Consider the following 11,456-nt stretch of genomic DNA (forward strand, 5'->3'; position numbering starts at 1 on the left):
CGCACGCGGGGACTGGGGGAAGCACTGTGGGGCTCTGACTGACCAGCAATGACCACACAACTCCTCTCAAACAATCTGTTTTCCTTGTTTTGTACAAAAGGGGGGAGAGGTGGGAGGCAGTGTGCAGGGGTGGCTGGCATCCACATGCCTAGAAGTGGGCGGTGACCCGGTCAGTCTCCAGCAGGTCATCAAGGATCTGTAAGGTGAGGAGCAGTCAGGGCAAGACTGAGTGGGGCAGGGACAGGCTGGGCAGGAGTGGCAGGCAGACTCACGATGTCGGGGGTTGTGCCAATCTTCTTGGCCAGCTCCCCGCGCTCCATGGTGCTGAGGTACAGGTAGCGGTTGAGCAGCTCCCCATCAAGCACGTTGCGCACAGCATTCTGTAGGATGCGCCGGTCCACGTGCAGCATCCTGGGGAGGTGGGTGTGGGAGGTCAGGGCAACTCGTTAGGGTGGGCAGGGCCGGGAGGCTGGCGGGTGCTCACCGGAAGGCACGGGGGTTGAGGCCAGCATGGTGGGGCAGCATGGTGGTCAGTGCATTCTGTAGCATCAGCAGCCTCCTGTAGGTCTTTTCCTGCATGGGCAGCAGGAGCCCGATGCCGCCATCCAGTGTGGCTGGGGGAGGCAGTGTGAGCTGGGTCAACCCCCAACCCCCCCACACACCTATCCCTCTCCCTCCACCCCCAACTCACCAAACCATGTGATGTGCTTGTTCTCCCACACCACGGACTTCTTGCTGGGCCCCTCAGTGGCCCCCCGGCATGGCGTTCTCCAAAACGTGTTCACGTGGGCACCCACGTGGAAGTCTGCCCGGCGCAGCAGGCGCATCCCCCCAAAGCTCTCCTTGGCTGGGTCAGAGGAACTCAGATCACTGCCTACCCAGTGCCCAGCACCCAGCCTGGCAGAAGTGAGGGAGGGAGCCACTCACCTTCTGGCAGGTACATGTACACCATGAGGTTGCGGTCTCGGTCAGACACTGGGGAACAAAGACCCAGAGTCAGCTCCAGCCACCCCTGAGTTGGGACTCCCCCAAGACCCCACTCACCCAGGAAGCCCAGCTGGGCATTGTCCACCATGAAGTCTACACTGTACACCTCCAGGGGCTTGGCGTCCTGCAGGCAGGGAGGGAAGCAGGGGGTGTCAGGAGGGGCCTCAGTTGGCTCCCACCTGTACCCAGGGCCACGTGAGGTACCCGGGACACCAGGCTCAGCGTTTTGCTCTCTTCCTGGTAGCGCAGCAGTGAGATGCTCTTCATGACATCCGCAGCCAGGATGAAGTTCTTGACGCTGATCATCTGATGGATGTACAGCTGGGTGTCGATGAAGGCCATGCCTGTCAGCTCACTGGCCCGCAGGCTCCACAGGAAGATCTGGGGGGCAGGAGGGGGTGAGCACAGTGGGCAGGGTGAGCAGGTAGACCCAGGGAAGCAGGGATAGTGGCATACCTTCTGGCCAATGGCCGACACCAGGTGGCCGTTGCAGTGGCACAGGGCGGTCACAGGCCCCTTCTGTTCCTTCTCATACAGGACCTTGAACTTGTTCTTGGTCAGGGGCTGACCAGGCTCGGGCACCACCTCGATCACATCCATGATGAGGATCTGGCAGGGCGAAGGGACATGGGTGGCAGGGGGGATGGCAGAGGGGATGTCAGGGGCTGCCTGTCCCCACTTGCTGGCTGCTTACCCGCCCACGGCATGTGACCTCCTCCCCCTGCATGAGGCAGGTTCCAGCAGCCACGTAGCCCTTAAGGCCGGACACAGTCTCCTCACTGCGCAGCGACACTGTCTTCATGCATGTGACGTGTTCCCATTCCTCCAGCTCAATTCTGCACAAGGTCAGGCTGCATCAGGACACCCCAGCCCTGCCCTGCTGCCACCAAGCAGCCCCCACTGGGTCCAAACTCACCTGGCGTTAGGAATGGCCTCCCAGCTGACTGGAGAGATGAGCTGGATGGAGAAGGCCTCCTGTTGGGGGTGGATGTACCTGTCATCTGCAGGGACAAGGAAGGGGTGGTCACAGCCAGCCCTGGGCATGGCCCGGCCGACTCCTGGTGGCATGTACCTCTCTCAATGGCCTCAAACTCCTTCTCCTCGCCAGTCATGCGTGGGATGCGAGTACAGGGTGTGTTGGTGCTGGTGGCCACGGCGTACACCTGGGGGTTGAAGGGTGTCACACACCTGATGTGTCTGGGGAGGGGTGCCTGGGGAGGAGGGGGCAGACCTTGGACTCCACATGGTACGCCACGTAGTGAGCTGTGCAGCGCAGCGGGATCTTCCTGACGGGCCATGGAGCATCATAGGACAAGTAGGCAGGCAGGACACTGATCCTCAGCTCACCCTGGGGTGGGTGGAGACAGTCAGCAAGGCCTGGGGCCACAGACCTCCCCAGGGTGCTGCGTGGCCAGGGTCACCATGTCTGGGGATGGTCAGGAAGGGCTGCAGCTTTGGTGATCAGACCCCTTGCCTTCTATCAATAGGCTCCTGTCCATCCTCCTGACTGAGGAACATAGCACAGGGTATGGGAGCCCACACCCAGAGGATACTAGAGGCTAACAGGCAAGTAAGCCCAAGACTGGCCATGCCAGGGACTGCAGAAACCAGGCAGAGGGAACCCCTGCTAGTCACAGTCTCCATCCAAGGACAGGCCGAGTTCATCAGCCCCTTGGAAACACAACACCGAGGTGCCTGAGTGACTCAGGTATTCACCGCTGCCATGCGTGTGGCACAGATGAGAACACAAGCCCAGAAAAGTGTGTGCCTCCCTCAGAGTTACACAGCAGTGAAGGTGCAGTATGGAGCTGAAGCCAACCCAGAGTGGCTCCTGAGCAGGGCTTTCAGGGTATGTCCCAAGCAGTGACACTGCCCTCTACTGCCACCTGCTCCAGCCTCTAGACCTCCTAGCATTAAGCCCCAGATTCCACTTCCTCGGCCCTACCCTCCTCTAGACACTCATCTCCAGTTCTCTGGAATGAGCTGCAGTTAAGGGTCCCCCCTGTCCCTGGTGCCTGGTTTTGCCAGGGCAGTATCAGTGCCAGTGGAGCAGCCAGGGTTAGCCTTCCTACCTGTCTGTTGAAATACAGAAAGCCTCGGGGGCAGTTGACATTGTGGAATGGAGCAAAGGAGTCAATGGGGCCATCAATGCCCATGGGGTGCAGCCGCAGAGCCCCCCGGCCAGTCACTAGGAGCCAGTGGGGTGAGGGGCCACAGATGAACACCTGGAGACAGGTACAATGAGAACATGTAGGTAAGGTCCTGTTTCCCCACTCCCAAGCCCAAGCAAAGCTGCCTGCCTACCCCAGAATAGCCATAAATGTCCTCGAAGTAGCGGAAACGGGCCACACGTCCCCGGCTCCCAGACCCCTCCTCTGCGCTGCCACCTTCTGCCTTCTTCTTGGATGGCTTTGGCTTCTTCTCACGAAAGTTGATGTTGTGTGGGACCTAGTATAGGAAGTGACGAACGCCAGGCTCTTCAGACCCTGCAGCCTGGATCCCACCCCACGGCACCCACAAAGGGCCCAGCAGCTGCACCTTCTTGAAGCGAACTTTGAGGTTGCCCTGGCCAAGCTGAGAATCATGGGGAAAAGCCTCATAGATGAGCAGCTCCTGGTCCACATGCACCTGGAAGTGAGGCAGGGTGGGGCCACAGAGGTGGGGCTGGGCTTCGAGGACAGGGGAAAGCCACGAGGGCTGCGAGGTCAGGACCCAGCCTCGGGCAGGCATCAAGGGTGCTCACCAGCAGGTAGGGCCTGCTCTGACGACTCCCCAGGGCAACCAGCAGCACCTCCTTGACCAGGGGCAACTCCCCCTGGCGTGTGGCCTCCTCTTTGCGGGCCTCACCCTGCGTGGTAGGCTGTCCAAAGGAGCTGTCCACCAGGACCCGCTGCCCCACAGGGAAGTTCTTCACCAGGAACACCAGCCGCCAGTCAGGAAGCTGGTAGATCTGATGGGGGACAGCAGTCAGTGCCGGGAGGGCCTGCCATCCTGCCAGGACTACCAGGCCACATAGGCTCACCCACCTCCATTGTGCCATTCTCCCGCACCAGCAGGCACCAGTGGGTGGGCTCTGCTCGGAAGGGAGCAGGGTCTCGGTCAGCAGGGGGCTGGCTGCTCCTCCGGGCCTCCTCCTTGCTGGGACTGAATAGGGAGCTGGAGTCCCCATACAGCATCTCCTCCTCGTCATCCACTGTAGGGCTGGAGAGCACAGACGTGTTGAACCTGCCACGGCGACCAGGTCTCTGCACCCCAGCCCCCTGCATACCTGGTCTCTGAGCCCAGTCCTTCGGCCTCTGAGCCACTGCGGCCGCCGATCTCATCACGGGCCCCACTCAGGCGGCTCTCAGTGGTGAACATGCCACTAACGTCGCGATACAGGCAGAGTGTAATCACCTTGGACTGCTGCAGGGAGTGAGGCAAGGCTCAGCTGCAGGCGGGGGGCAGTGGGGCAGGGACAGCAGGGGCAGGGTGGGGGGCAGTGGGCAGGGACAGCAGGTACGGAGGGTGAGGCCTACGTGGTGCAGTGGAGGCTTGTGCAGTGCCAGGCGGTGGTGGCGGCCGCCATAAGAATCACTCTTGAGCAGGAACATGGTGACATGGCCCTCAGCGCTCATGATGACCACGTAGGGGTCGGCCACAGCGCACTGCACAATGGGGGCACCCAGGTCCACTGGGATGAAGTGCAGCTGATTCACTGTGGGCACAGGATGGTCAGACCAGGGAGGTCAGCACGCACTGCCCAGGACCTGCTTCCCCATTCCCCACCCACCTCCTTCTAGCAGGCGGATGCCCAGTGGTGACACTTGGACAATGTAGCGATTGTCCCCAATGTTCCCAGCAAAGACCGTGGGGCCCTGTGTGGCAAAGCCGCTGGTGTCCAGTTCCATGATCTCCTGGCCAGTCTGCAGGATCTGTGGGAAACAGTAGTGAGCTGTACCCTTCCCCAGGGGGACCCCCAGACCCCAAATCTAGACCCCACCCTTCACCATTGTTGAGTCTTCTCGGCTCAGAATGAGGAACCCGTGTCTTCGGCCATCATCCTCTGTTTCGGGGGCACTGGGCTCCTGCTCTGAGCCCTCTGCCTTAGGCGTCTCCTCCTGCAAGGGCCAAGGATGGGGAGGACAGAGAGCCATGGTGGTCATGACCACCAGACCCAGCTGCCCACCGGCCACCAGTCACTATCGCCTCAGGTACCACCTACCTCCTCCTTGCGCACAGAGGCAATGACTGTCCACATGTCATAGCAGCCAGGAAGTTCAAAGGTGGTCACAACCTGGGGCCGAATACTCTTCTGGAATGAAGACGGGGTAGGAGTGGGGTCAGCCTCCTCAGGTCCCACTAGCAGGCACCTCCCCCCACTCCCCCACTGCCTACACACCTGCAGCACTGATAGGGCACCATTCTTCCCATAGCCAGAGCAAACCACAATCTCCAGGTCTGGCTCAGGGCTGTTCTGAAACTGCACAGGTGGAGGTAAAGATGCTGTCCCAGCCATGCTCCAGCCCCCAGCCCCCAGGCCCAGACCCTTGGCACCTCTTCAGATAGGAAGGCAGGCTCGCCCACAGCAGCATTGGCGCAGGGTCCAATGTTGAGCATGCTGTCACACACCTGCAGACACAGCAGCAGTCAGGTGGGCAGAGGGGGCAGGCACCCACTGCTGTCCCCAGTCTCACCTCAAAGGAGTAGGTGGCCAGTTGTGTGCCTGACTGGGCCTCACTGCCATACACTTCAATCTCATCCACCTCATCTTGTGGCACCGACTTGCCCCCTGTGGCACATACAGCACACTTAGCCGGGCCCTGGCTCCCAGCCCCGGCCCCAAACCACTGGTCCAACCCTCACCTGACCAGCCCACTGTGGGGTCCACTCGCTTCTTCTTGGAGGGAGGCTCTTCCTGTGAGGCAGGAGATGGAGAAGAGCAGCATTTCCAGGCCGTCCTGCACCAAGGGGTAGTGGCCAGGCAGACCCAAGGCACCCTCCATGAGCGCCCACCTTGTCGGCAGCCTCACGGACAGCACTGGCTGGGGGCTCCTGTAGCTTCTCTGTGTACTTGAGGAGGAGGGAATTGCCCAGCCGTGAGCCCAGGAAGAGGTACCCAGGCTCCATGGTGACCATCTGAGGGAGGACATGAGGGTGAGAGCAGGACAGACCTGGACCCAGGGCAAGACCTCCACCACCTCCACTACTCACGCTGGTGGTGAGGACACTGGCAGCTGCCTTGTCAAAGTGGAAAGCACGGACACTGCGCATGCCATCTGTGACGAGTGTCAGCACATAGCTGTGGGTGGGGCAGGCTGCTGAGTAGGGCTGGGGGTGACGGGCACTGGGGGGCAGGGGCTGAGTGAGCAGGGGAGGGAATGTGGGGGTCCCAGGGCAGACAGGGCCAGGGGCTCACATCTCGCCACCCTTGAGGGAAATGACCATCTTGTCGTAGGAGATGAAGGCGGCCTGGGCGCAGTCCAGAGTGATCCGCACGCCCTCCTGAGTGCCTGTGAGGAAAGTGGTCAGGCCACCTGGAGGTCCTGCCACATCCACAGCCCGCCCACTCGCAGCCAGTCACACTCACGCAGCGGGAAGGCAGTGGTGCCTGTGGTGAGGCTGTTGAGAGCCACGCCATACGGGGGAACGCTCTGGTTCAGGTACAGCAGCGAGTTGACCGCAAAGACCACAACCCCACCTGGAGGCGAACACGGGCTGGTGGGCAGGCTCACTGCGTCTGCCCCAGGGACTACTTGGCACTGCTGGGCCCTCCTCACCTATTGGCTTGGGCACAGCCAGGGCCTGGGTGCAGTCAAAAGGCAGGCTGGTGAGGGACCAGATGACAGGGTGGACCTTCTGTGTGATGTTCAGCGAGATGGCCACTATGGAACAGGTGTCCTGCCGCACAGCCACCCGCCTGGAGCAGCAGGTAGGTCAGCTAGGCACCCAGTTCCACCCTCTCCTTGAACTCCACATCCCTGTCCCCTCTGCCCAGGGTAGCTGGGATGAAACACAGAGGGCATCCCTGGGCCTCACCCAGGCCAGGTCTGGTTGGGCTCAAACAGGATGAGCAGGGTGGGCTCGTAGTAGCCATGCAGGAACTGCAGGTCGATGATGTTGAGCAGCTTCTCGTCCAGGGCCCGCACGTCAATGATGTAGCTAGGCAGGAAGCTGGACCTCTGCCTGGGGGGCCGGGGATGTCAGCAGCGGGGGCATCCCAGAGGGGAACCCAGGCTCTCAGGCCCCTCAGACCCACAGCCACCCCCAGCACTCACCCCTCGCCCACGAGGCCCTCGTGCTCCTCAGCCAGGCTCTCCCTGCGGAAGGGCAGCACCACCAGCCGGGTGCCGTAAATGAGCATGGCTGCGCAGCGCCCGTCAGGGTCCACACGCACTCGCGGCGTGTGCACGTTCTGCACAAAGCCGTCCTGGGGACAGAGGGACATCAGCCAGGAGACCCCACGGGCAGCTTTGGAAGGGGAAAGAAGGAGTCGGTCGTTGGGCTAGCCTACCCGAAGCTCAGGCTCCTCAAAGTAGTGCAGGGACAGGGTCTTTAGATCGTGGGTGCCCGGGTCATACTCCACCACCGACAGCTGAGGGAAGAGGTCAGAACTGTGTCTGCCCCCGCCCACCCTGGGGGTGCCAGCAGGCCCCTACGTAGCCCTGACCCCCACTCCCTGCCCCATGCCTGCCACCCCCCATCAGGAGTACCACTCACCTTGGCATCTTTGAAGCTGAGCAGCAGGGCATCACGCTTGGCTCCTGCCAGCTGCACACTGGCCATGGACATGACGTTGCCAAAGAAGGAGAAGGAGGCCACCAGTTCCAGCTTCTCTCGGTGGGCTTTCCCCTCTGGGAGAGGGTCAGCAGGTCAGATCTGGATGGTGCCCTGGCTACCCACATACCCAGGGTGGCCACTCCTGTACTCACCTGTGCTCCTGTCATTCTTGGTCAGGGCCTGGAAGGGGTAGGAAGAGAAGGCAGTGAGGGGCCACACACATGGCTGCCTCACCTCTTCCAGAGACACAGCCCTGAGAAAGAGTAGGAAAAGTTCACCCAGGGCTGGTCCCTGCCACTAGGTGTCCTGGAGACAGCTGAGCACCCTCACCGACCCATGTCCCTGAGCCTGGCCTCGGGCTCCTCTCCAGGAAGACTCTGCCTCAAAGCTTCCCCAGAAGCCAATACCTGCTGCCTGCACTCATTATCTGCCCCCACACCTGCCCAGCTACGCACCCAGACTTGAGCCTGAGAGTGCTGCTCCAGGCACAGTGTAGGCTGCACTAGACTCCAGCCAGAGATGAGGTGCTGCAGCCACTGGGAGGCTCCAAGGGTCGAAATGAGGCTGAGCCAGGCATGGCAGCCACACTTATAACCCTAACCCTCAGGAGGCTAAGACAGGTTTGAGGCCAGCCTGGGCAACTCAGGGAGACCCTGCCTCAAAGTAAAAAATAAGTAGGGCTGGGGGTGAATTTCATCAGTAAAGCACTCCTGGATTAAATCCCTAGTACCAAACAACAACAACAACAAAAAAAAAAAACAAAAAAACCAAACAAACCCAACAACAAAAAATGATGTAACAACTTCTAATTAGTAAAAGTCCACTACAACAGGTAATGAAGACTATTTAAGTTCAAATTAATTGTCTGAATCTTTCAAAGATCAACCTGAAAATCCACTGTCAAAACAGAATCAAAGATGCAGTTAGCAGGGTGTGTTGGTGCACACCTATAACCCCAGTGACTAGGGAGGCTGAAGTGAGAAGATCACAATTTCAGGGCCAGCTTGGGAAACTTAGTGAGACCTGGTCTCAAAATAAAAAATAAAAAACTGGGGGTTTAACTCAGTGATAGAGCACTTGCCAAGCCTGAGTGAGGTCCAGGGCTCAATTCCCAGTACAAAAAAGAAAGAAAAAAAGAAAAAAAAAAAAGCTCTCCCGACGTTATGCTATGTGTATTTATTTGCAAGAATTCATTCAGCTGGCTGTGGTAGTGCACGCAACTGGACAGGCTCAAAACCTTAGTGAGACTGTCTCAAAATGTAAAAATAACAGTAATAAAAATAAAAGGGCCAAGGATGCAGTTCAGTGGTAGAGTGTCCTGGGTTCAGTAACTTACAACAAAAAACCTCTTCTTCAGTTTTGACTGAAATTTTGACGTTAAAGTCAAGTACTGATCTCAAAACATGTCATTTTTATGTTCTTTTTATTCTTTTATTTTATTATTATTATTATTATTATTATTTTTTTTTTTTTTTGCGGTGCTGGGGATCGAACTCAGGACCTTGTGCTTGCGAGATGAGCACTCCACCAACTGAGCTACCTCCCCAGCCCTGTTCTTTTTATTTTGAGACAGGGTCTCACAAAGTTGCTTAGGGTCCCGCTAAATTCGTGAGGCCGGCCCGGAACTTGCAATCCTCCCGTCTCAGGCTCCTGGGTTTACAGGCATGAGCAGTCTCGCCTGGCTTAAGCATTTTTTAACGTGTTCGACTACAGAGCTCACTAAAACAGCCCGTCCTTTTGTGTTGCCTGCCTGGTGATGTACGTACACCTCAACAGCGCTGCACGTTAAACACACCTGCGGTGGGACAGGTGCCCAGGAGGGGACGGGAGGCTGTGCAGCCCGCTCCGCCGGGTCAGCCCCTACGCAAAACCCTTGGGAGGCTCCTCCCCTCGCGGGCCGCTCCAGGCTCTGCGCAGCCCGCCCGCACGAGCAGGCGGCGGCTTCCTCCGCCCGGACACCTGTCCCGCTCCGCAGGCGGGCCCGCCTTGTTCCTCGGAGAAGCCTTCTCGGTCGGACCCTCGTCGCTCTGGCAACCAGCGCGGCCCGGCGCCCCCTTCTGCCAGTAGCCTGTCCCCGCGCGGACTCAGCCCCGCGCCTCGGCCTGGCGTGTTCTTCGGCTCCGCCTCGGGGAGGCAGTTTCCAAACACCGACAAAGCCGCTCTCGGCCCGAGGCCGCGGCGGGAGGGTGGCAATGCGAGGCCGGCCAGGGCTCACGCCATAGGGCCCGCCAGCCTCCCGGCGGCGCGGCAGGCTGCAGGAGGGCCCAACGGTGCGTGGCTGCGGCGGCGGCTCCTCCGCGGGCGCGTGGGCTGCTCCCGGCGCTTCGGCGCCACCAAGCGCGACGGGCGCAGCGGTCGCCGGCGGCGCACCCGAGCACGGCGGCGCGCGGGCGGCGCGGGCCTACCTCGGCGTCGCGGTTCAGGCGGTACACGTAGAGCTGCGAGGTCCCGGCCACCACCAGGTTGCGCTCGCTGTTGTTGAAGAAGTTGCAGTACATCGCGAACTCGAGGCCGGTGGGAGGGTGCGCCTGCTTGTAGACCGCGTACATGGTGACGCCGCCGCCGCCGCCGCCGCACGCCGCCGGGGACGACTGGGGGACCGGGACGGCAGCGGACGCGATCCGGCCTCGCGCGGAAGCCGAGCCGTGCGTTCCGCCCTCCTGCGCCTGCGCGGCGGCGGCGGGCGGCAGCGGCCCCTGGCGGCCGAGAGGGTCCCTGCGCGCGGCCCCAGCTCCCCCACCTCAATCCTAGAGGTCAAGCGAAAGAGCGTGTAATCACACCCCAGAGAAAGGCTTGGAAACATGTTCGTGCCACGCCCAAATCCGCCGCCCAATCACTGAGCAGGGGACTGGCGTCACTTGGATCCCCAGACGGATAGTGGCCTTTGAGCCACCTCCAAGCCCCTTAAAATGTGTTAAGAAAGACTACCTCCTCGGACTCATGGGCAGTCCGGGCTCTTACATCACAGGGTGTCTACTTTTTTTGTTTCGTTTGGTTTTTGTTTGGGGCACGGGGTATTGCCAAAGTGCTGGAGGGAGGCATCCTCCAACCTCAGACACCCCATAATAGACAGGCAGAGCCCGCAGAACCCCTCAAGCAGGCCTGTCAGGTGGCAGAGCCCTTACAGACGAATCAGGAGCTCAGGGAGCGAGCCAGACACAGAAGAAGCAGAGTTCCCGGGAGGCGGGATGTTCCCTGCCCCATCTCAGGGCTGACTGGGGCTGGAAGGTGGAGGCAGACCTGCCCGGTGGCCTGTTCTTTATGAGAGATAAAGTGAGGAGGGGGACTGGGAGGCACTGTGGGGAAGGTCAGTGGTGGGCTGGACCGTGGCCCAAGGTTCTGAGAAAGGAGCATCTCATCATCATGGACGGGGGGACAATGGGGCCACCAGCACACAACCTGGCAGATTCAGGGCTCTCAGCTTCACCATCAGAGGCCCTTGCCCTCCAGACTTCACTAAGCCCCTGCAAGGTGGGCCATGGCTAGGGGACCCTCCTGCTGTCCAGGTCACACTCGTGCACCCACCCCACACACATAGCACAAGCAGGCAATGTGCTGGGAGATCCTGGATGCTTTGTTTTGTTCTGTTTGTTTATTACTGGAAATTGCACCCAGGGGTGCTTAACCAGTAAGCAACATCCATAGTTCTTTTTGTTTTTATTTTTGGACAGTGTCTTGCTAGGTTGCTTAGGGCCTCGATAAGCTGCTGA

At 59.9% G+C, this 11,456-nt stretch overlaps 1 protein-coding gene across 3 annotated transcripts; it reads right to left on the reverse strand.

Moving 5' to 3' along the window:
- Positions 1-66: 66 nt before the first annotated feature.
- Positions 67-10,394, reverse strand: CPSF1 (cleavage and polyadenylation specific factor 1). Of its 3 annotated transcripts, none has more exons than XR_013763748.1 (37): positions 10,152-10,394; positions 7,899-7,926; positions 7,687-7,820; positions 7,481-7,561; positions 7,245-7,396; positions 7,006-7,152; positions 6,747-6,886; positions 6,557-6,667; positions 6,386-6,479; positions 6,181-6,268; positions 5,983-6,105; positions 5,833-5,884; positions 5,664-5,758; positions 5,524-5,598; positions 5,369-5,449; positions 5,192-5,281; positions 4,977-5,087; positions 4,760-4,901; positions 4,506-4,684; positions 4,256-4,392; positions 4,014-4,188; positions 3,731-3,937; positions 3,526-3,615; positions 3,292-3,435; positions 3,060-3,212; positions 2,219-2,335; positions 2,060-2,150; positions 1,904-1,988; positions 1,682-1,823; positions 1,444-1,596; positions 1,192-1,368; positions 1,045-1,111; positions 928-975; positions 692-847; positions 485-573; positions 273-411; positions 67-196 (listed from the first exon to the last, which is right to left on the reverse strand). XR_013763748.1 is itself a non-coding variant. In XM_079139282.1 (37 exons), exons 1-37 carry the CDS (start codon positions 10,293-10,295, stop codon positions 149-151), a joined length of 4,323 nt encoding a protein of 1,440 aa, XP_078995408.1. In that variant the 5' UTR covers positions 10,296-10,393; the 3' UTR covers positions 67-148. The 3 variants fall into 3 exon arrangements, 2 of the variants coding, with proteins under 2 accessions (XP_078995408.1, XP_078995407.1); XM_079139282.1 differs by having other exon boundaries at positions 485-614; positions 4,256-4,389; positions 10,152-10,393; XM_079139281.1 differs by having other exon boundaries at positions 485-614; positions 10,152-10,393.
- Positions 10,395-11,456: the final 1,062 nt, after the last annotated feature.

The sequence above is a fragment of the Sciurus vulgaris genome (assembly GCF_902686455.1).
Source record: "Sciurus vulgaris genome assembly, chromosome: 1".
Lineage (NCBI taxonomy): Eukaryota > Metazoa > Chordata > Mammalia > Rodentia > Sciuridae > Sciurus > Sciurus vulgaris.

What these genes read in the sequence shown, in the direction of transcription:
- CPSF1 (XM_079139281.1), bottom strand. Translation starts at nt 10,295, where the DNA reads ATGTACGCGGTCTACAAGCAGGCGCACCCTCCCACCGGCCTCGAGTTC. An exon ending in ACAAGCCTCCACTGCACCAC is followed by an intron (nt 4,393 to 4,505) that starts GTAGGCCTCACC and finishes CACTCCCTGCAG; the next exon opens with CAGTCCAAGGTGATTACACT. An exon ending in CTCAACCCCCGTGCCTTCCG is followed by an intron (nt 412 to 484) that starts GTGAGCACCCGC and finishes CCACCTCCCCAG; the next exon opens with GATGCTGCACGTGGACCGGC.